This window comes from Capra hircus, chromosome 10 (genome assembly GCF_001704415.2).
Source record: "Capra hircus breed San Clemente chromosome 10, ASM170441v1, whole genome shotgun sequence".
Lineage (NCBI taxonomy): Eukaryota > Metazoa > Chordata > Mammalia > Artiodactyla > Bovidae > Capra > Capra hircus.
The window spans coordinates 50559408-50584491 of NC_030817.1; the positions used below are offsets into that span (position 1 = coordinate 50559408).

The window sequence follows — 25084 nt, forward strand, 5'->3', positions numbered from 1 at the left end:
CCTAGAAAATTGCAGTGACCTCCTTGACTGATCTTCCTTCCTTATAGTTTTATTTCCTCCCAATACAGTTTTCACTTGGAGCCCAAGTGTTTGAAGTAAAATTTGAGTTTGGTCTCATGGGCCTGGGTGTAGAGGCTTGGTAGTGGCATACACAGCCCTTCATAACCAACTCCTGCGTACCTGTATATTACAGTCAGGGGCCTGTTCTCAACCTAGTATTCTTCCATAATTCTGGATTACTCATTCCTTTTATTTCCCTTACTCTCTGTCCCTTGCATAACTCCAGAAAATCTTCACAGACAATCCAGTCCTCCATTTTGAGTTAGACATCCCCTCTGAAGTGCCCCCACGATATTTTCTGGGTCCCCCTGACATGAGACTTAGGAGTTTGTTCTGTTATTTTCTGCTTAGGTGTCTGTACCCCCAAAAGACTGAACTCCTCAAAGGTTACAAATCATGCCCTATTTCTTTAGCTGCCAACTTGCTCCCCTCACTTGATTTTATATACTACCTGATTCCCAGCAGATACTCAGGTTGTTGTTGTTTTTTTAACTAATAGTATTACATTTTTAAAAGTTAAAGATTTTCATATCAGTGCTTCAGTGAATAGCTGATTCACGGTTTGAACCCGGGTCTCCTGCACTGCAGGCAGATTCTTTACCATCTGAGCCACCAGGGAAGCTTGATTTGTACAAGAGTTCCTTTGAAACAGAACAAAAGACTTAGGACTATAAGTCCACTACTCACTGTATACCAATTGGGGTACATTTGCTAACCTTGCCTTTTTGCCCCTAACTATAGGTACTCAGCTCAGCATTTTACAGAATCCTCATGATTACAGTCTACACTGAGAAAGAATGAAACGGTGGGACTGTTGATTGTTAATGGGCAGGCCTCTCTCTCTGTATGAGTGGGAGAGTTCAGATATTGTTGGTGAAGCAGAGTGTGTGTGTGTGTGTGTGTGTGTAAATGGTGGTTAACCCCTGGCAGTTAGCCAACACCATTCTCCCAGAGCACCAGGTGACAGATGCCGAGCTCACAGATCAGTCATGGCTTGTCAGCAGCTAGGGAACCTGGAGTGCCTTCTCTTCCTTTACTCCGTTTCCCATTATCAGAAGGGATTCCTAGACCTTTACGTCCTGCAGAACCTGAGTCTGCACCAGAGCTGCTGCTTTGCACCTTGTTATCACCCATCCAGAGCAAGAGCTCTTTCAGAACAAATGAGCTTCTGTTTCCAAATAACTTTTCAACTTTCATGTATTGTTGAGGGTCTTAGAATACAGTGCCTTAGCTTCAGCATCAGCTTAGAAAAGACAAATGCTTATTTTTTCCTGATTATACAAATAAAACACTCATTCCTTGGTGGCTCAGTTGGTAAAGAATCTGCCTGCAATGCAGGAGATCTGGGTTTGATCCCTGGGTCAGGAAGATCCCCTGGAGAAAGGCATGGTAACCCACTCCAGTATTCTTGCCTGGAGAAGAATCCCATGGACAGAGGAACCGCAAGTTACAGTCCATAGCGTCACAAAAAGTTGGACATGACTGAGTGACTAACACACTTTCAAAGGCATTTATACATTTATTCAATACATATTTATCTTGCATATACTACATACTGTGTTTTGAGGAATACAGTCAGGAGCATAGTTATGGTTATTGCCTCATGAAAATTTAGTCTAGCATTACAGAAAATACATAGAACTTTAAAAGAGAAATAAAAAAATCTTTATACACAGAGATAACCACTGTCTGAATTTTTTAAAAGGTGTATCTTCCTGTCCTTTGGGTTTTAGGCAGCAGCACTTCATCTGTTTTCATTTTAATATCCTCAACTCTTTTGCTCCTTTGTCCTTCATTTCCCCCACGGGGCAAATTTCCAATTCCTGAGCATCTAATCATCAACCTATGTAATGTTTGGCTCTGGCCTGGAAAAAAAACACTATTTCAGAATGCTAATTTTAATCCCAAGGAGCTTGTTCTACTTTATATGTTTGAGATTCTGAATTTTCCACACCTACAAAATACTAATTATTAAGTTACAGAGGTATTTCCCTCTAAATTAAGTTAATAGACTTAAACTCATTTTATAGTTTAATGAGGGAGTTTTAAAACATGAGCTGTACCTTATTTATAATTACAAAAAATGTGATAAATATCTAAAGGTCATCAGTAAGAGACTAGTTAAATAATGTAGATCCATACAGTGGAATGGTATGAACCCATTAAAATAGTTTGTTGACATAAAAAGAAAACTAATAAACATGGAAAGAGTCACAACACATTGTTGAGTGGGCGAAAAGCAGCAAATAATGGTACAGAGTAGGATATTCTGTTTTGTTTCCATTCAGGTAAAATTGGATACATACGTATGTCCATGCACATAAAGCTATTTATAAGAATTCAGTCAATGTATTCCTTCAATTCCTACTGTAGAAGAGGCACTTAAAAATACTCTGTGATAGATGTCTGTGTCTAGGGGAAAATCTGGAAAATACATACAAATTGTATCTTATGTATTTGTGGGGGAACGCATTTGCTTTACTAACAGCCCTTTCCCCCCTCATCTCTAGAATAATGAACTACAAAGCAGGTTGGACTATTTAATAGAAACCCAGTCCAAGACTGGAGTGGAAACCAGAGAGGCTGGAGTGGGCTGTGATCTTCTACCCAGGTATTTAAGAATTTCCTATTGTTCCAACTCAAATTCCCCTTTGACCCAAGAAAATACTTTCAGTGTGCTGTTATTCCCAGAATTGCATTCTTTCTATCAAAAGTATTTCTGCAAAGAGAAGTGGTGGCTGCTGAGGGGTCTGGCTGGACTCTGTGGAGTGGGGAGGCTGTGCGGAGGCCTGGGGCACGCATGGCCCAGGGGAGACCTGGGGAGGCCACTGCAGAGAGAAGATGAGCCCCATAGCAAGTGTGTGCATTTGGTCCTCCGTGTATTCGTTTATCTGTCCATTCGGCACACATCTGTTGAGCACCTCCCCCGTGCCAGACAGTGAAGATAAGGAGAGGAATTAGACTGGGTTCCTGCCCCAGAGTGCAGGCTGCAAGGGAAATCAGATGTACAGGCAGACATTCTCAGCAGTGTGAGAGGGCCCTGTGAGGTGCTTTAGTAAGAGTAGGGAGACTCTAAGCCCTGCTGCTCCCTAGTACTGTAACAGTGTCGTCATGCACTAGACCAGATTCACAAATACATCAACAGGAACTATAACCTGCTTTGTTCGGCTGCATTTCTGAGCTAGAGGACAGAGCCATGTGTTGTTAAGCTGCTCACAAGCCCAGTACCTAGGTCTCTCCCTAGTCAGGTTAGCACCTGTGACCCAGCAACCCACCCCGTGTCTCTAGGTGCTCAAAACTGTGCTTGGCTCCAAGAGGACAGAAAACAAGTGCATACCAAGGGCACTGATGGTACATGGCTTGTGACTTGGGTAACCAGAGTCACAGAGTGCCGTACCCTTGTGCAGGAAGGTGTATTCTTGTATGGTTAGGGGCATGTGTGTGTGTGTGGTGGTAGACATGAGTAGGTCAGGAAAATGGAGACTCCTGGCTTAAATGGTTACATCCATGGGAAACAGGAATGAGCTGATCGCCAAGCTGGGCTGTAGAACACCCAGCTCTCGTCCTCGGGGTTAGGAGCTGCGGGACATGTTTAGGCTAGACTCTTGTTAGCTGGGGCCTCCGTTTCCTGACCTGATAAGTCAGCAAGTTGGCCAGGTGACTTCTCAGCTCTAACCAGTTCTCACACTGTAGAACAATGTCTCATATCCCTGTTTATTCATTACTGATGTTGTCTTTTTTGTTCATTAAAATGAGATACTTGCCATTCTCAAAATACTTACCAAAAGCAGGATTAAGCTCTTTTATTTTTTTGAGATGTCTCATTTACGTTGCTTGCTTTTTGGTTAAAAACAAGGCAATATTTTTCATTCTGATACCATTAACAGAAAATGTTTAAAAAAGAAGGAAAAAGAATGTATAAATAGACTCCAGGTCTCATCAATGCAGGGGATAAAGTGCTTGATAAAAATAGGACCCAAAAGAATGATTGATCATACCCAGGGACAACTGTTAAAATATAAATAGGTTGGCTATTTTCCTTTATTTTTTTATTTTTTTATTTTTCAAGAACCAAGTGGCTTAGTCCCCTCTAATTGCCCACATAATAAATCTTATTTGGTTGAGACGGGTACAAAACTATGTCTGAAACCAATAAATTGTTTGTTTTCTAATTCCCACATTTTGGCCTAAAACAGGGTTTTCAATTTGTATGCTGAGGGATAGCCTGAAGCAAACTTTTATGGCTAAGTTATGAAACCACAAAGCGGTGTTCATAATGGAAGTGCTGACAGACCCTTAACTTATGGCCGCGCTGAACTTGGAAGCCACTTCAGTATCTAAAAGCAGCTTTTCCATAAATGTAACATTTGGTTTCCCCCAGGATCCATCTTAGCACTTTAACTACCTGGGGCAATCAGCAGAGGAAATGAAAACTACGTATCCCCATTTCCGAAAAGGCAGGGTAATCTTTCATTCTTTCTCTCACAAGTATTTATGAAGTGCCTACTATGTGACAGGCGCCGTGCACGTCTGGGGGGCGAGGAGCATGGCCTCTTGAGGGGTGAGGTGGGGCCGTGGTTTCCCACCTGTGCTTTTTGGAACTGTGCACTCTGTGCTCAGGCTCCAGGAGGGGGTTCGGGGTGGGGGCAACGAGGTAAGCAAGGAGCTGGCCTGTGGGGACCGTCCCCCCTCACAGAAAAAACACCCAACCTGAGAAACTCAGTTTTTAGTGTGTTTTATATGTTAGATTCCAAGTAAGATTTTGCTTGAATAAAGAGCTCTGTGGTCACAATCAAATGGGAACCCCCGCCCCAGATCTAATCTCCCTGTTTTATAGACACCAAAACTGAGGCCCAGAGAGATACAGGGATTTCCTAGAAGCCACAGAGCCAGGATTTGAGCCATACTTCTGGAGTCCTGGTGTGGTACATCTATAGTTTTAAAATGCTCAGTAGAGATTGCTAAATTGTGTTACATATTTCTGAAAGAATCCCTGGTTCTCACTTAAGACTTCAAACTGGCATCTAACTAATAAAAGATTCCATGGTGTTTTCAAGAATATTTTAAAAAACAGGCTCCCCAAATATCTTAGATCCATAAAAAGTAATGAATTAAGCCTGTTACGCAGGTGAGTTTTGTTCTTCCTTCTGGGTCTTCTGCCGTACCCTCCAGCTGGGAAGGTTTAGGCTGTGGGGGTCCCTGCCCAGCCAGCTGAGCACAGCCCTGCGCCAGTTACTCAGTCTCCTTTAATCCTCTGTGATTTCCTCCTTACAATGGAAATGATGATGACAATATCAAATCATATTGGACTGTTATGAGAATTAAATGAAAACATGTATGTAAAGAATTTAGCATGGTAACCGAAGAACTTAATAAATAGCTAGTATTCCTATTATCTAAATCAAACCTTGATTTTACATATAAGACATGGTATCAAGTATTTTTTTAACATTTTAGTGGAGTATAGTTGATTTACAGTGTTGTGTAAGTTTCCGGTGTACAGCAACGTGATTCAGTTATACATGTATTCATTCTTTTTTAATTCTTTGCTCATATAGGTTATCACAGGATATTGAATAGAGTTCCCTGTGCTCTAGTAGGTTTGTGTTGGTTATCTGTTTTGTATATAGTAGTGTACACGTGTTCATCCCAAGCTCCTGGTTTATCCTTCTCCCCAGTGTTTCCCCTCTGGTAACTGTGAGTTGTTTTTGATATAAGTCTGCTGCTGTTCTGTAAATAAGTTTGTGTCTTAGTTGCTCAGTTGTGTTTGACTCTTTGTAACCTCACAGACTGTAGCCTGCCAGGATCCCCTGTCCATGGAATTCTCCAGGCAAGAATACTGGATTGGATTGCCATTCTCTTCTCTAAAATAAGTTTGTATCATCTTTTAAAACTGAGATTCCACATATGAGTGATATTTGTTTTTCTCTTACATCACGTACTATGATAATTTCTAGGTCCATCCATGTTGTTGCAAATGGCATATATTTTTCTTTTTTATGGCTGAGTAAATATTCTGTTGTAAATATGGACCACATCTTTAGCTATTCATCTGTCAATAGACATGTAGGTTGTTTCCATGTTTTGGCTATTGTGAATAGTGGCTGTTATGAACATCGGGGTGCATGTCTTTTTGGATTAGAGTTTTGTCTAGATATATGCTCAGGAGCAGAGAAGGCAATGTCACCCCACTCCAGTACTCTTGCCTGGAAAATCCCATGGATGGAGGAGCCTGGTGGGCTGCAGTCCATGGGGTCGCTAAGAGTCGGACACAACTGAGCGACTTCACTTTCACTTTTCACTTTCATGCATTGGAGAAGGAAATGGCAACTCACTCCAGTATTCTTGCCTGGAGTAATCCCAGGGACCGGGGAGCCTGGCGGGCTGCCGTCTATGGGGTCGCAGAGTCGGACACGACTGAAGCGACTTAGCAGCAGCATGCCCAGGAGTGGCACCGCTAGATCATATGGTAATTCTACTCTTAGTTTTCTGAGGAATCCCTGCTTTCCATCATGGACGCACTAAATTACATTTGCACTGACAGGGTAGGAGGGTTCCCTTTCTCAGCATCCTCTCCAGCATTTGTTGTTTGTTGAGTTTTTAATGATGGCTATTCTAACTGGTGAGTTGGTACCTCATGGTAGTTTTGGTTTGCATTTTTCTAATAATGAGTGATGTTGAACATCTTTTCATACGCCTCCTGGCCATCTGTATTTCTTCTTCTTTGGAGAAACATCTATTACGGTTTTCTGCCGATTTTTTGATTGGGTTGGTTGGTTGACAGCTTAATTTAGGGGCTAGTGCTTCCGTATGTGTTGAATTTCTCAGTTGTCAGCAGTTTGGTGTCAGTGGTTTACACTGGACACTGTGTAGAACTCTGGAAGCCCCAGTGATCGACGAGGTCTTTGGTCAGCTGTGTTATTGGGTGTTGCAGTGGTTCCCAGGCACTGGGCACAAAGCTCGTGCTGCTGGAAAGCTGTATGGCACCCACGACCCATTTCTCCCTATACCTGCAGGTGTTACATGCTGTGCTACTGCTAACAGCATTTGGTGGCTAACAATCTGCCTGCCACGCAGGAAACCAGCTTTGATCCCCAGGTAGGGAAGATCTTCTGCAGTAGGAAATTGCAACCAGCTCCAATATTCTTGCCTGGGAAATTCCACGGACAGAGGAGCCTGGCAGGCTACAGCCCCATGGAGTTGCAAAGAGTAAAACATGACTGACTTAACAATTAGAGCTGCTCAGGGAGCACAGAAAAAATAGAGCAGCTCTAATTGGAAGTCAGTTGACTATCAAAATCTTCCCCTAGGTAAGGAAACTGAGATTTGAAGAGGTTAGGAAGCTCACACCTCTCTTGCGTACAAGTCCTCATTCCTGGCTGCCTGCTAGGCACCGCCTCATCTTCATACCCACCCTGTCCATAGCGGAGCACATTTTTTTCCATCAAAGTCAGATCCTCTAGTTGTGGTTAAGAGCGATGGCTTGGAAATCAGCCCTGGGGTTGGGTCCTGGATGTGCCTCTGGGTATATCTGTAACTTTGAACTAATGCCTAACCTCTTTGAATCTCAGTTTCCTTACCTAGGGGAAGATTCTGATTGTCATTCCTACTGAAAGTTGCTAAGATGATTTAGATATAAAGTGTCCATTGTATATGGCCATGTTTGCATATTTCTGTCATCACCACAGTCCCAGTTGCCATAAGTTCAGGGTTCTGCGCTCGCCTTTGAGCTTTGCACCTGGACTCACTCACTGGTGCGGGGCTGGCGTTTTCCTTCGTGACATGCTCCATGCGCTCCACTCCCGCTTCCCCAGCCTAGGGAGACCAGTGTTCCATCTCATCTTCTCAGTCCCGTCCCTGGCTCCAGGTTCGCCTTCTCAAATTCTTCTCCTTCATCTCGTCTTTGTGTGGCATAGATTTCTGGAAAGCAAGGAGAGAGGGAAGGGGTCAAAGGCATTCACCCTGATGCCAGGGGCTTCTAAATACCTCATTAAAGGCAAAACTCACGAGTCAGATTTGAGAAGTTCGATATATATTAATTAAGGCCATTGAGAGCAATTTTAGGTCAGCTAGCTTTCAAAGAGAAAAGTGGAAAACAAAATGCCAAAAGAAAAAAGACTTCTCTCCTTTGTCCCTTAGTGAAATTCAGTTTCCAGTAAACTCATAAATTAAGTCTTAATAGGTATATTTTACTGAAAAATATTCCTTGCAGTCATAAGTTCCCGGCGCATAGTAAGTACTTTAAAATGCCTACATCTTCATATTTCTATTGTAGTAACCAGAACACAAAGTAGCTTTTTGTCAAGGCATTATTTGCTGACTCTGCTTTTGTTTGCCCCAGGGAACTGCCCCTTTATGGATTAATAAAAGGTTAACAATAGCCTTAATATGTGAAAGAAAATGGCTGAATTTTCATTCTGTGGTTGAAATTATTTGTGTTCTTGAAATCCTGTTGTTTCTTAGTGATCAACTAAAAAAACTAACCTCAATTCTTTTTGAAAGGTTGAGATATGAGAGCCTGTTTCTGAAACCCAGAGGGTTCACCTTTATAAATATTTCTGAACTTTATGGGCTTTTAGGATAGTGTCACCAGAGACTATTTCTGTTCTGTGGAATTTTCACAGGAGTTGGCACAAATTGCCATCTGGCTCATGCCCCTGGCACTCCACTAAATTGCCTGGTCAGGTCCCTGGGGACTCCTGACCTGTGATATCCTGTGGATTCCTCTCTGTAGCATGTGATGGTGAAATTGTTACCACTCGTTCCTCAAAATCCATCGTCCTCTGGTTGCCTTGGTCATTCACCTGTGTACTGACAGTGCTGTGTTTGCCCTGAGTGAGCTGCTGAGGTCATGAAGATAAGCAAGATGTGGTTTTCACACTTCACGAAATTATAGCTAGCAGAGGATGTGCAGACCAGCAGGTGCAGTGAGATGCTTCCAGGGGTGTCACAAGCCTCTGTGACAGTCATTTTCAAGGGGAGGAGAGTGTGGAAAAGACATTGAATCTCTTGGGAGAGTTCTGTGAAGATTAACATCCCCCACACCCAGGCTTCTAATACACCTTATTAAGAATTTGTCTCCCAACCGTAGTTGAAAATCACCGCACGGTAATAGGTGTTTGTTGTCGTTGTTGTTTAGTCACTCAGTTGTATCCGACTCTTTGCAACGCCATGGACTGTAGCCCGCCAGGTTCCTCTCTGCATGGGATTTCCCAGCAAGAATACTGGAGTGGGTCGCCATTTCCTTCTCCAGGGGATCTTCCCAACGCAGGGATTGAACCTGCGTCTCCTGCATTGCAGGCAGATTCTTTACTGCTGAGCCACCTGGGTAGCTGTATCTAGTTATAAAACTTTTCTTGTGATGATTTATTAGCAACTCTCAAACAAGCAATACAGTATTATCACCCATAGTTGCTATTGCTATGCTGTACATTACATCCCCATAACTGGAAGTCTGTACCTTTTGACCCCTTCACCCATTTTGCCCATCCCCCAACCCCTTCCTCTGGCAATCATCCATCTTTTCTTGGTATCTGCGAACTTGGTTTTTGTTCTGTTTTTTTTTTTTTTTTTTAACATATGGATAAGATACGTTGTCTGACTTATTTCACTTACCCTAATGTCCTCAAGGTCCATCCATGTCTTGCAAATGGCAAGATATTATTCTCCTGCATTGGCAGGTGCATTCTCCACCACTGAACCACCACGGAAGCCCGATGGGAGGTGTTACTGATGGGGGCAACTTTAGCAAAAGGGAACCTTGTGGAAGGAGAAAACTGAGCAGCACTGCTCGAGAAAACCGAGGGCACACAGAGACGGGGATGATGGTTTCTATCACTGCTGTGCAGAATCGGGGGACCAGGTTTGATTCTTGAAATACAGGTAGGAATTCATCAGATTGATTTGATGAGGGGAAGCTGAGGATGGCAGACTGTGAAGCAGTGTGTAAATGAGGAGGGGCCAGGCGGGAGACAGAACAGTAGATGGTAGAGGCCTTTATACCCTGCAGGGGAGATGAGAGTCCATCCAGGAAGCAAGGGGGAGAATGAAGAGTTTGAAGAATAGTAGTATGCTCCAATTGTCCTTTTAGGAAAATATCTTTGGCAGCAAAATGGACATGGGCTAAACCTGCAAGTAACAGAAATCATTTCTGCCTGTAGAGTCATGTGGTCTACCAAAGTTCAAGGGAAGCTAGGAAAAGTGCTTATATGGCTATAAGGGAAAAGAAATGGGACATTTTTCTCCATTATCATCACAAAATTGTTACTTCTGCCCCCTAAATATCATCTTAACATTTCCTTGCATTACCTCCAGTGCGATTTTCACAGTTTGAGTTCTCATGGCATATCCTGCCCTCCCTAAAAACGGCCCACTGTCTCATTCTGAACCCCTCAGCAGGGCACAGAGGGCCCTTCTTCCCCCTTCCATCCCAACCTCATCTTCTGCCACTTTCACATTGAACTCTGCTCCAGTCCTGGCTAAGTATGTCTCCTTTTCACACTGTGGCCTCTGTGTTCACCCTTCTTTGCCTGTACTGCCCACCTCCTCCTCACTCACCTGAGGAATGCCTAGGCATCCTTCAGGAGTCATCTTCCCGGGGCTGACTTCCTCCCAGTGAAGCTCACTTGTTCTGCCCTCAGTTTGCCCATCATGTGTTTGTTCTTGTGCTGCTCAGGGTCTTAGCAGGAAGGGAAAATGAAAGACACTTAAATGAAATGACTGTGTACAAATTTGAGGGCAGCTGTTTCCAGCCTGGGCCTGAAGAGATGGGGAGAGAAAGCTGGTAGAGGAGATGAAGGGGTGAGCTGTAGCGCAGCCTTTGCTAGAGGAATGTAGCCAGCTACCAAGCTGCAGCCTGAGCAGAGGGAGCAGATGACTTGGACTGCCTGTGCTCCGTTCTCTGCCTCCACCTCCTAACAGGTCCAAACCCGCTGGAAGGTAACGGGTGAGGGGGTCCGCTGATGTCTACCTTCTGGGCAGCTTCCCAGGGTATAGGGGAGGGGGGGGGATGGATCTGAACAGGCAAATACACAGCATCCAGTATAGCTCCTTATGTTTTTATACAGTACCTAAGACAGTACAATGATCTAAGTATGTATTTTTCCCATCTAACTGTGAGCTCCTGAATGCATGGGGGTTTGTGTGTGTGTGTGTGTTTTTAATTTTTCTGAATCATGGATACCTAGCAACTGTAAGTTGCTAAAACTACTGTCTGGCTCCAGGGAGAAGGGGGTTCAAGATGGTGGAGGAGCAGGACGTAGAGCTCACCTTCTCCCACAAAAACATTAACCATACATCTACAAGTGGACCAGTTCACACCGAACATCTACTGAATGCTGAAAGAAGACCTCAGACTTTGGGAAGGGCAAGAAAATCGCCACATAACTGCGTAGGATAAAAGGGAAAAGAAAGAATTGGGATGGGGCCTGCACCCAGGGAGGGAGCTTTTAAGAAGGAAAGATACGCCATATCCTTGGATTGGAAAAAGTAGTATCCAAATGACTGTACAATGGAAAAAAGACGGCCTCTTCAATAAGTGGTGCTGGGAAAATTGGATAGCTACATGTAAAAGAATGAAATCAGAACACTCCCTAACATCATACACAAAAAGAAAACTCAAACTGAAGACCTAAATGTAAGGCCAGGCACTATGAAACTCCTAGAGGAAAACAGAACACACTCTGATGTAAATAGCAGCAATATCTTTTTGGATCCATTTCCTAGGGAACATATCTCAACATAATAAAAGCCATTTATGACAAATCCACAGCCAACAAAATATTCAGTGGTGAAAAGGTAATAGCTTTCCTGCTAAAATGTGAAATAGGGATGCTCACTGTCACCACTTCTATTCAGCATACTCCTGGAAGTCTAGGACACAGCAGACAAGAAATAAAAGGTATCCAAACTGGAAGGGAAGAGGTAAAATTTTCACTGTATGCAGACAACATGGTTATAAAATCCTAAGAACTCCACACAAAACTACTCGAGCTAATAAATGAATTCAGCAAAGTAGCAGGATTTAAGCCTAACATTCAGAAATTGGTTGCATTTCTTTACATTAACAATGAAATATCAAAAAGAAATGTAAAAACAAAAAAAACTTTTAAAAATAGCACCAAAAAAAAAAAAAAAAGGAATAAACCTGACCACGTAGGTGAAAGACTTATGCTGTGAGTTATAAAACAATAATAAAGGAAAGTAAAGAGCATTCAGAGAAAGGGAAGACATCCCATGCTCTTGGATTGGAAGAATTAATACTGTTAACACATTACTGACCAGGGGGTTTTTGCAGAAACTAACACTTGTGGCCGGCGATTTGTTATGTAAATGAATACGGAAACATCTCTAGTCAATAATGTTCAGGTAACAAAACACATATTAATACATCTCTGATCAGTAACGTGTTAAAATGGCCATGTGACACAAAAAGGTCTACAGATTTAATGCAAACCCTATCAAAATACCCATGACATTTTTCATAGAACTAGAAAAATAATCCAAAAACTTATATGGAATTATAAAAGACACAGAATTGCCAGTCCTAAGGGAAAAAAGCAGGAGGCATAACTCCCAGACTTCAGACAATATTACAAAGTTACAGCATTCAAAACAGTGTATTATTGGTACCAAACCAGATATATGGATCAACAGGCCAGAACAGAGAGGCCAAAAACAAACCCACATATCCAAGGTCAATTAATCTCCAACAAAGGAGAAGAGAATATAAAATGGGGGGAAAGTCTCTTGAGCAAGTGGTGCTGGGAAAGCTGGACAGCAGCATATAAATGAATGAAATTAGAACACACTCTCACATCATGCACAAAAATAAAACGGCTCTAACGCCTTAAGCACAAGACATGACACCATAAAACACCCAGAAGACAGCACAGGCAAAACATTCTCTGACATAAATTGTACCAATGTTTTCTTAGATCAGTCTCCCAAGGCAAGAGAAATAAAAACAAAAACAAACAAATGGGACTTAAGTAAACTTACAAACTTTTTCACAGCAAAGGAAACCATTAAAAAAAAAGACAAGACAATCCACGGAATGGGAGAAAATATTGGCAAATGATGGGGCAGACAAGGGCTTAACCTCCAAAATACACAAACAGCTTATATAAGTAGACAACAACAACAAAAAAAGCCCAATGGAAAAATGGGCAGAAGACCTAAATACACATTTCTCCAAGGAAGAAATATAGATGACCAGTAGGCACATGAAAAGATGCTCGGCATCACTAATTAGTAGAGAAATGCAAATTACAATGAAGTACCAACATACATCAGTCAGAAGAGCCATCATTAAAACGTCAGCAAACAATGAAAAAGAACTTACAACAGACAATGCAGAAATACAGAGATTACTACGAGCAACTATATGCCAAGAAAACAGACAACCTGGAAAAAATGGGCAAATTCTTAGAAAAGTACAACAACCATCCAAGACCGACTCAGGAAGAAATAGAAATTATGAACAGACCAATCACAAGCACTGAAATGGAAACTGTGATCAAAAACCTTTCAACAAACAAAAGCCCAGGGCCAGATGGCTTCACAGTGAATTCTATCAAACATTGAGAGAAGAACTAACACCTATCCTGCTCAAACACTTCCAAAAAACTGCAGAGGGAGGAATACTCCCAAACTCATTCTATGAGGCCACCATCACTGTGATACCAAAACCAGATAAAGTTATCACACAAAAAAGAAAACTACATCCAATATCATTGATGAACACAGATGTAAACATCCTCAACAAAATACATGCAAACAGAATCCAACAACACATTAAAAGGATCATACATCGTGATCTAGTGGGGTTTATCCCAGGGATGCAAGGATTCTTTGATATATGCAAGTCAATCAATGTGATACACCATGTTAACAAATTGAAAGACAAAAACCATATGATAATCTCAATAGATGCAGAAAAAGCTTTCAACAAAATTCAACTCACATTTGATAAAATCTCTGCAGAAAAATGGGCACAGCAGGAATCTACCTCAACATAATAAAAGCCGTATAGGACAAGACCACAGAAAACATTATTCTCAGCGGTGAAAAACTGAAAGTATTTCCTCCAAGATCAGGAACAAGGCAAGGGTGCCCACTCTCATCATCATTAATCAACATAATTTTGGAAGTTGTAGCCATGGCAATCAGAGAAGAAATAAAAGGAATCCAGACTGAAAAGAAGTTAAACTCTGTTTGCAGATGACATTGATAAACATACCACCAGAAAATTATAAGAGCTAATCAATGAATTTAGTAAAGTCACAGGATGTAAAATTAATACACAGAACTCCCTTGCATTCCTATACATTAACAGTGAAAAATCAGAAAGAGAAATTAAGGAAACAATCCCATTCACCACTTCAACAAAAAGAATAAAATACCTAGAAATAAACCTACCTAAGGAGACAAACGATCTCTATGCAGATACACTGATGAAAGAACTGAAAGATGATACAAACAGATGGAGAGATATATCATGTTCTTGGATTGGAAGAATCTATAGTATGAAAACATAGATTGCTTTGGGTAGTAAAGTCAGATTTCATGCAATCTCTATCAAATTACCAATGGCATTTTTCACAGAACTAGAAGGAAAAATTTTATAATTTGTAGGGAAACACAGAAGACCTTGAATAGCCAAAGCAATCTTGAGAAAGAAAAATGGAATTGGAGGAATCAACCTTCCAACTTCACTCTATACTACAAAGCTACAGTAATCAAGACAATATGATACTGGCACAAAAACAGAAATACAGATCAATGGAACTGGCTAGAAAGCCCAAAGATAAACCTCTGCACCTACGGGCACTTTATCTTTGACAAATGAGGCAAAAGTATACAGTGGAGAAAAGATAGTCTCTTCAGTAAGTGGTGCTGGGAAAACTGGACAGCTACATGTAAAAGAATGAAATTAGAACACTTTCTAACACCATACACAAAAACAGATTCCAAATAGATTAAAGACCTAAACATAAGATCAGAAACTATAAAACTCTTAGAGGAAAACATAGGCAGGACAGACATAAGGTGCAGCCAACATCCTCTTTGACTCACCTCCTAGAGTAATGGAAATAAAATAAAAAAATAAACAAATGGGACTTAACTAAACTTAAAAGCTTTTGCACAGCAAAAGAAACTATAAGCTAGATGAAAAGACAACCCTCAGAATGGGAGAAAATAATTGCAAATGAAACAACTGACAAAGGATTAATCTCCAAAATATACCAGCAGCTCAATATCAGAAAAGCAACCCCATCAAAAAAATGGGCAGAAGATCTAAACAGACATTGGGCAGAAGATCTAAACAGACATTTCTCCAAAGAAGATATATAGATAACCAACAAACACATGAAAAGATGCTCGACATCGCTTATTATTAGAGATATGCAATTCAAAACTACAATGAGATATCATCTCACACTGGTCAGAATGGTCATCATCAAAAAAATCTACAAACAGTAAATGCTGGGGAGGGTGTGGAGAAAAGGAAGCCCTTGTGCACTGTTGGTGGGAATGTAAACTGATACAGCCACTATGAAAGACAGTATGGAGATTCCTTAAAACACTAGGAATAACATTACCACGTGACCCAGCAATCCCACTACTAGGCATATATGAAGAGAAAACCGTAACTGAAAAAGACACATGTACCCCAATGTTCATTGCAACACTATTTACAACTGTCAGGACATGGAAGCAACCTAGACGGCCATCTGCAGATGAATGGATAAGGAAGTTGTGGTACATATCCACAGTGGTATATTACTCAGCTATAAACAGGAATGAATATGAGTCAGTTCTAATGAGGTGGATGAACCTAGAGCCTATTATACAGAGGGAAGTTAAGTCAGAAGGAGAAAAACAAGTATCGAACATTAGTGCATATATATGGAATTTAGAAAAATAGTGCTGATGAACCTATTTGCAGGGAAGGGACATGCAGACGCAGGGAACAGACTTGTGGACACAGCGGGGGAAGGAGAGGGAAGGATGAACTGAGAAAGTAGCACCGACATATGTACACTACCATGTGTAAAACAGCTAGCTAGTGGGAAGCTGCTGTGTAGCACAGGGAGCCCAGCTTGGTGCTCTGTGATGACCTAGAGGGGTGAGATGGCAGCCGGGAGGGAGGGTCACAGGCAAGGGGACATATATATAATTATGGCTGATTCATGTTGCTGTATGGCATAAACCAACACAACATTATAAAGCAATTATCCTCCAATTAAATAAAATGAAATAGAAATATTGTATATTAAAGCATTCATATGGAATCTAGAAAAATGGTACTGATGAACCTATTTTCAGGGCAGGAATAGAGACACAGGTGTGGATACAAGCGGAAGGAGGAGAAGGAGAGGGTGGAGTGAACTGACAGTAGCAATGAAATATATATATTATTATCATGCGTAAGATAGCTAGTGGGAAGTTGCTGTATGAAACAGGGACCTCATCTACAAACAATAAATACTGGAGAGGATGTGGAGAAAAAGGAACCCTCATGCACTATTGGTGGGAACGTAAATTGATAACAGGCACTATGGAGAACAATATGGAGATTCCTTAAAAAAAAAAACACAACAGGAATAAAACTACTATATGACCCAGCAATCCCACTACTGGGCATATACCCTGAGAAAAACATAATTCAAAAAGATGCATGTACCCTAATGTTCACAGTAGCACTATTTACAATAGCTAAGACATGGAAGCAACCTAGATGTCCACTGATAGATAAATGGATAAAGATGTGGTACATATATACAACAGAATATTACTCAGCTGTAAAAAGAATGAGTCAAAAAATGGGCCAAAGAACTAAACAGACATTTCTCCAAAGAAGACATACGGATGGCTAACAAACACATGAAAAGATGCTCAACATCACTCATTATCAGAGAAATGCAAATCAAGACCACAATGAGGTACCATTTCACACCAGTCAGAATGGCTGGGATCCAAAAGTCTATAAGCAATAAATGCTGGAGAGGGTGTGGAGAAAAGGGAACCCTCTAACACTGTTGGTGGGAATGCAAACTAGTACAGCCACTATGGAGAACAGTGTGAAGACTCCTTAAAAAATTGCAAATAGAACTGCCTTATGACCCAGCAATCCCACTGCTGGGCATACACACCAAGGAAACCAGAATTGAAAGAGACATGTGTACCCCAATGTTCATCGCAGCACTGTTTATAATAGCCAGGACATGGAAACAACCTAGATGTCCATCAGCAGATGAATGGATAAGAAAGCTGTGGTACGTATACACAATGGAGTATTACTCAGCCATTAAAAAGAATACATTTGAATCAGTTCTAATAAGGTGGATAAAACTGGAGCCTATTATACAGAGTGAAGTAAGCCAGAAAGAAAAACACCAAATACAGTATACTAACACATATATATGGAATTTAGAAAGATGGTAATGATAACCCTGTATGCAAGACAGCAAAAGAGACACAGATGTATAGAACGGACTTTTGGACTCTGTGGGAGAGGGCAAGGGTGGGATGATTTGGGAGAATGGCATTGAAACATGTATACTATCATGTAAGAAATGAATCACCTGTCTATGTTCGATACAGGATACAGGATGCTTGGGGCTGGTGCACGGGGATGATCCAGAGAGATGATATGGGGTAGGAGGTGGGAGGGGGGTTCAGAATTGGGAACTCATGTACACCCGTGGTGGATTTATGTCAATGTATGGCAAAACCAATACAGTATTGTAAAGCAAAATAAAGTTAAAATTAAAATTAAAAAAATAAATAAATAAAGCTAAAAAAAAATAAAAAGAATGAATTTGAGTCTGTTCTAGGGAGACGGATGAACCTAGAACCTGTTATGCAGAGTGAATTAAATCAGAAAGAGAAAAATATCATATATTAATGCACATATATGGAATCTAGAAAAATGGTATTAATGAACCGATTTGCAGGACAGGAATGCAGACCCAGACACAGAGAACAGAGCTGTGGACACAGTGGCAAAAGCAAAGAGTGGGATGAATGGAGAAAGTAGCACTAACACATATACACTAACGTGTAAAACAGACAGCTGGTGAGAAGGTGCCATGTAACACAGGGAGCCCAGCGTGGTGCTCTGTGATGACTAGAGGGGAGGGAGGCTCAAGTAGGAGGTGATATATATGTATAATTATGGCTGACTCTGTGCTGTTGTACAGCAGAAACCAACACAACATTGTAAAGCAATTTTCCTCCAATTAAAAAATAAATTAAAAAAAAAAGAGGAAGCTCAGCTTGGTGTTCTGTGATGACCTAGAGGGGTGGGATGGTGGGAGATTGGAGGGAGGCTCAACAGGGAGGGGATATAAGTATACTTATGGCTGACTCATGTTGTTGTACTGCAGAAATTAGTGCAACATTGTAAAGCTGAGCCGCTTGGGAAGCACTTAAAGCAATTACCCCCCAATTAAAAATTGTTTAAAGATACACTTGAATAATGGGAAAAAAGTCAACAAACAACAAATTCTGGAAAGAATGTGGGGAAAGAGAGGCCTGCTGTATTGCTGGTGGGAATGTTTGTTAGTGTAGCCACTGTGGCAAACTGTGGAAGTTCCTCAGAAAACTAAAAATAGAATTACCATATGATTCAGCAGCCCCACTCCCGGGCATATAGCTAGACAAAACTCTAATCCCCAAAGATACATACCCCTCTATGTTCATAGCAGCACTATTCACAATAGCCAAAACATGGAAACAACCTAAACATCCAGCAACAGATGAGTGGATAGAGACGACAGTACGTGTATACATATGATGAATAGTGCTCAGCCATGAAAGGGGTGAAGCAGTGCCATCTGCAGCAATGTGGATGCAACTGGAGATTAGCATACTAACTAAAGGCAGTCAGAAAGAGAAGGACAAACACCACATGATGTCACTTACATGTAGAACCCAAAATATGACACATATGAACTTACTTAAGAAACAGAAACAGACTCACAGACCATAGCGAACAGATTTGTGGTTGCCAAGGGGAAGGGAAGGACTGGGAATTTGGCATTAACAGATATAAACTATTATATATAGGATGGATAAACAACAGGGTCCTACTGTATAACACAGGAAACTATATTCAATATCCTATAATAAACCATAATGGAAAAGAATATGAAAAAGAATGTCTATATATAACCGAGTCCACTTTGCTGTACAGCAGAGATTGGCACACGTTGGAAATCAACTATGCTTCAATAAAAATAAAATTAAATAAAAATACAAACAAATACCTTCTGCACAGCAAAGGAAATCATAAACAACAAAAAGACAATCCACAGAATGGGAGAAAATATTTTCAAAGGAAGCAACAGACAAGGGATTAATCTATAAAATATACAAACAGCTCACACAGCTCTATGTCAGATAAAAAAAGAAAAGACAACCAAAAAATATGCAGAGGCTTTAAATAGCCATTTCTTCAAAGAAGACATACTGATGGCCAAAGCACGCATGAAGAGATGCTCAACATCACTAATTATCAGAGAAGCAGAAAATTACAGTGAGGGATCATCTCACCTAAGTCAGAATGGCCTCATCAAAAAGTCTATAGACAATAAATGCTGGAGAGAGTGTGGAGAAAAGGAATCTTCCTACACTGGTAGGAAGGAAACCTGTGGAGAAAAGGAACCTTCCCAGCCTTCCTGGTGGTGGGAAGGTAAATTGGTACAACCACTATGGAAAACGGTATGGAGGTTCCTCAAAAATCTAAAACTAGAATTACTATATGATTTAGCAATTGTACTCTTGGGCATATAGCCAAGGAAAATCGTAATTCCAAAAAAACACATGCACCCCAATGTTCATTACAGCACTATATACAACGACCAAGACATAAAAGCAACCTAAATGTCCATCGACAGAGGAATCAATAACAATGTGGTACATTTATACAGTGAAATATTACTCAGCCATAACAATGAAATGTCATTTGCAGCAATGTGGATGAACTTAGAAATTATTACACTGAGTGAAGTAAGTCATACAAAGACAAATATCATATGATACCACTCATATGTGAACCTAGTATTTACAGAACAGAAACAGACTTGGAGATAAAAAAACAAACAACCTAAACAACCTGTGGTTACCAAAGGGGAAATGTGGAAGGCAGTTAAATCAGGAGCTTGGGATTAACATATACACACTATTATACATAACAAAGATAACCAACAACGACCTACTATATAGCACAGGGAACTCTACTAATATCCTGTGATAACCTATATGAGAAAAGAATCAATAAATGAATATACATGCATGAGTAACAATAAAAAAGGCTGACACCGAAGAATTGATTCTTTTGAACTGTGGTGCTGGAGAAGACTCTTGAGAGTTCTTTGGACAGCAAGGAGATCAAACCAGTCAATCCTAAAGGAATTCAGCCCTGACTATTCATTGGAAGGACTGATGCTGAAGCTGAAGTTCCAGTGCTTGAGAGTAGCATGGAAATATATGCATGCTGCTGCTGCTGCTGCTAGGTTGCTTCAGTCGTGTCTGACTCTGTGCAACCCCATAGATGGCAGCCCACCAGGCTCCTCTGTCCCAGGGATTCTCCAGGCAAGAACACTCGAGTGGGTTGCCATTTCCTTCTCCAATGCATGAAAGTGAAAAGTGTAAGTGAAGTTGCTCTGTTGTGCCCGACTCTTAGCGACCCCATGGATTGCAGCCTACCAGGCTTCTCCGTCCATGGGATTTTCTGGGCAAGAGTACTGGAGTGGGTTGTCATTGCCTTCTCCATTATATACACTACCATATGTAAAATAGCTAATGGAACGTTGAGGGCTTTCTTAATGGCTCAGATGGTAAAGAATCTGCCTGTAATGCAGGAAACCAGGTTTGATCCCTGGGACAGGAAAATCCCCTAGAGAAGGGAATGGCTACCTGCTGTACTATTCTTGCCTGGAGAATCCCATGGACAGAGGCCTTTTGAAAGTCCCTTGGACAGCAAAGAGATCAAGCCAGTCAGTCCTAAAGGTAATCAACCCTGAATATTCATTGGAAGGACTGATGCTGAAGCTCCAATACTTCAGCCACCTGATGCAAAGCACTAACTCTCTGGAAAAGATCTGGATACTGGGAAAGATTGAAGGCAGGAGGAGAAGCAGGTGACAGCGGACAAGATGGGTGGATAGCATCACTGACTCAATGGACATGATTCCATTGAGCAGACTCCAGGAGAGAGTGAAGGACAGGGAAGTCTGGCGTGCAGTCCATATGGGGTCACAAAGAGTCGGACACGACTTAGTGACTGAACAACAGTGAGAACTTGCTATATGACACAGGGAGCTAAACCTGGTGCTCTGTGACAGCCTAAAGGGATGGGAGTTTCACGAGGGAGGGGATATTCCTGCATTCTGATTCATGTTGATGTATGCAGAAACCAGACAATATTGTAAAGCAATTATCCTCCAAATAAATAACTTTTTAAAGTTACTAAAAATAATGGTCCCTCTAAATACTCAACTGTATTACTGCAGTCTATTTTTAAGTGTTGAAAATGGATTTCCTCGAGTTATCTTATCACGTGAAACATATGGTGAGTTTTGTCTCTTATTTCTGATTTGTCTTTTTTCATTTCTCAGCCAAACAGGTAGGACTCGTGAGATCGCAATGCCTTCCAGGAACTATACCCCATACACACGAGTCCTAGAGTTGACCACGAAGAAAACTCTGACCTAAGCACTTGGAGACGTGTACTTTTCACTGATGGACAAAGGCCCTGGAACCCTGCAGCCTGAAGTCTGGAAAGGGTGACTGTTGCTTCCTCCTGTACACTGTTTTAAGTCCCAGTGGAAATTGCTGAGGTTTACTTCTAAAACATGAGGCAAAGTGGAGGTGGAGGGGGGAGGGCAGGAGAGAGAGGTTTCAAGGTTGTTTTTCAAACCCCCAACCGGTGTATGTATGTACCCTGCTGTACTGGGCCGTTGTCAGCTTTCCATATAGACACTGAATCCTGGCAGGAGAATTCTCTATTTTCTGTTTTACTAGACTTCGGTTGGGAGGAAAAAGGGTATTAACTTGAAATCTCATGCTACTCATGCCAGGATCATTTGTTACAGCATGAAGGTTTTATTTACCCATAAAAGTATTAGAGGCCGTGTTTCTCTGCTACAGGAAAGCCTGTCCGTAGGAGCATGGGCACCTGGGGAAATGTGACCCCAGGAAGGAAGGAGCAGGTGCGGAGGACCCGTGCAGGGGCTTGGGAGCCTCGGCTGGAGCCAGTCTTTGTGAGGGCAGACATGTTTCATTCTGATGTGCTAATCCCTCGGTTTAATTTGTGCCTTATGCCTTTATGGGGCCAGCTGAAATCACTGTATTTCTTCAACCTGTGATTTACTTTTTCTTTCTCACTTTAAACGAAAGAGAATTTTGTATGTTGTGGAAATTTAATCACTTAATGTCTTCAGTATCAATTATTGTTTTCATTAAAAGAATGAATACTTTGTTCATGCATGCTCTATTTTGATATTATAACCTATGTCACATACGTTTAATAAATGCCATATATTTTGTTCTACTGATGCTGTCATTGTGTGTCATTCATGACTGTGTAGAGGGGTAAAGAACAGAACCAGGTTCTGGACTGTTCAAGTTAGGGCACCATAATCTTTCAATCATTACAGTCCCTGAAATCATTTCTAAACTGTAGAGAGGGTGTGTGCATTTGTGTGTATATATTTAAACCCTGAAATTTATCTAGTTAACTTACCTTCTAGAAAGATTAAGATGCTTTCATGTTTATAAAACATTAAAATCATTTTTACTAAAAAAAAAAAAAAAATCCTCCTGTGGGCCCAAACTCCCTGTGCTGTGGTTAGTCGTTCAGTCGTGTCTGACTCTTTGTGACCCCAGGGACTGTCACCTGCCAGGCTCCTCTGTCCACGGGGATTCTCCAGACAAGAATACTGGAGTGAGTATCACTCCAGGGGATCTTTCCTTCTCCAGGGCATCTTTCCAACCCAGAGACTGAACCCAGATCTCCCTCATTGCAGGTGGATTCTTTACCAGCTGAGCTACCAAGGAAGCTCACCCAAACTCCCTACCTCTTACCTTTAAAAAAACAAAATGAGTCAAAGAAAGAAAGCAAAGCAACTCAGTCAGCATAGTATCAAGAGGAAATGGCATATTTTAAAGTCAAATTTGCATTTAAATTGGCGTTGTGGGAACCTGGACGTGTCATCAAAGCTCTCTGAATATCAACTTCATATTCTACTAACTTGGGATAATCATGCCTACCTGATTGCTTCAGCAGCACATATACTAAAATTGGAACGATATACAGAAGATTAGCATGGCCCCTCAGCAAGCAAATCAGATCCCTTATGATTATACAGTGGAAGTGACAAATAGATTCAAGGGATTAGATCTGATAGGGTGCCAAAAGAACTATGGATAGAGGTTCATAATACTGTAAAGAAGGTGGTAATCAAAACCATCCCCCAGAAAAATACAAGAAGTCAAAAAGGTTGTCTGAGGAGGCCTTACAAATAGCTGAGAAAAGAAGAGAAGCAAAAAGCAAAGGAGAAAGGGAAAGATATACCCAACTGAATGTAGAGTTCTAAAGAATAGCAAGGAGAGAGATGTAAGCCTTCTTCAGTGAACAATGCAAAACAAAGAAATAGAGGAAAACAATAGAATGGGAAAGACTAGAGATCACTTCAAGAATATTAGAGATACCAAGGGAATATTTCATGCAAAGATGGGCACAATAAAGGACAGAAACACTATGGACCTAACAGAAAAAAGCAGAGACATCACTTTACCAACAAAGATCCATAAGCTATGGTTTGTGAGAGCTGGACCGTAAAGAAAGCTGAGTGCTGAAGAATTGATCTTTTGAACTGTGGTGTTGGAGAAGACTCTTGAGAGTCCCTTGGACAGTAAGGAGATCAAACAAGTCAATCCTAAAAGAAATCTGTCCTGAATATTCACTGGAAGGACTGATGTTGAAGCTCCAATATTTTGGCCAACTGATGGGAAGAACTGTCTTAGAAAAGACCCTGATTCTGGGAAAGATTGAAGGTAGGAGAAGAAGGGTACAACAGAGAATGAGATGGTTGGATGGCATCATTGACTCAATGGACATGAGTTTGAGAAAGCTTTGGGAGTTGGTAATGGACAAGGAAGCCTGGCGTGCTGTAGTCCATGGGGTTGCAAAGAGACATGACTGAGCAGCTGAACTGAACTGAAAAGAAGCAGAAGAGATTAAAAAGAGGTGGTAAGAATACAGGAAAGAACTGTACAAGAAAGGTCTTAATGACCCAGATAACTTTGATACTGTGATCACTCACCTAGAGCCAGACATTCTAGAGTCCAAAGTCAAGTGGGCCTTAGGAAGCATTACTATGAACAAAGCTAGAGAAGGTGATGGAATTCCAGCTGATCTATTTCAAATCCTAAAAGATGAGGCTGTTAAAGTGTTGTACTCAATATGCCAGCAAATTTGGAAAACTCAGCAGTGGCCACAGGACTGGAAAAGGTCAGTTTTCATTCTAGTCCCAAAGAAGGGCAATGCCAAAGAATGTTCAAATTACCACACAACTGTGCTCATTTCATGTGTTAACAAGGTAATGCTCAAAATCCTTCAAGCTAGGCTTCAACAATATGTGAATTGAGAACTTCCAGATGTACAAGCTGGATTTAGAAAAGGCAGAGGAACCAGAGATCAACTTGCCAATATCTGTTGGATCACAGAAAAAGCAAGGGAATTCCAGAAAAACATCTGCTTCATTAACTATGTGAAAGCCTTTGGTGTGTGTATCACAACAAACTGTGGGAAATTCTTCAAGAGGTGGGAATACCAGAACATCTTACCTGCCTCTTGAGAAACTTGTATGCAGGTCAAGAAGCAATAGTTAGAATGATGGACTGGTTCCAAACTGGGAAAGGAATATGTCAAGGCTGTATATTGTCACCCTGCTTATTTAACTTCTATTCAGAGTACATCATGTGAAATGCCAGACTAGATGAAGCACAAGCT

General features: G+C 41.2%; 1 protein-coding gene across 1 annotated transcript in view; it reads left to right on the forward strand.

Annotated features, from left to right (window-relative positions):
- The window catches only part of MYZAP (myocardial zonula adherens protein), a 115068-nt gene extending 92445 nt beyond the window's left edge, over window positions 1-22623 (forward strand). Inside the window, exons 12-13 of the mRNA XM_005685718.3 lie at window positions 2571-2671; window positions 21687-22623. Coding sequence (XP_005685775.2) covers window positions 2571-2671; window positions 21687-21783 — 198 coding nt within the window. The 3' untranslated portion in view covers window positions 21784-22623. The remainder of the gene's footprint in view (window positions 1-2570; window positions 2672-21686) is intronic.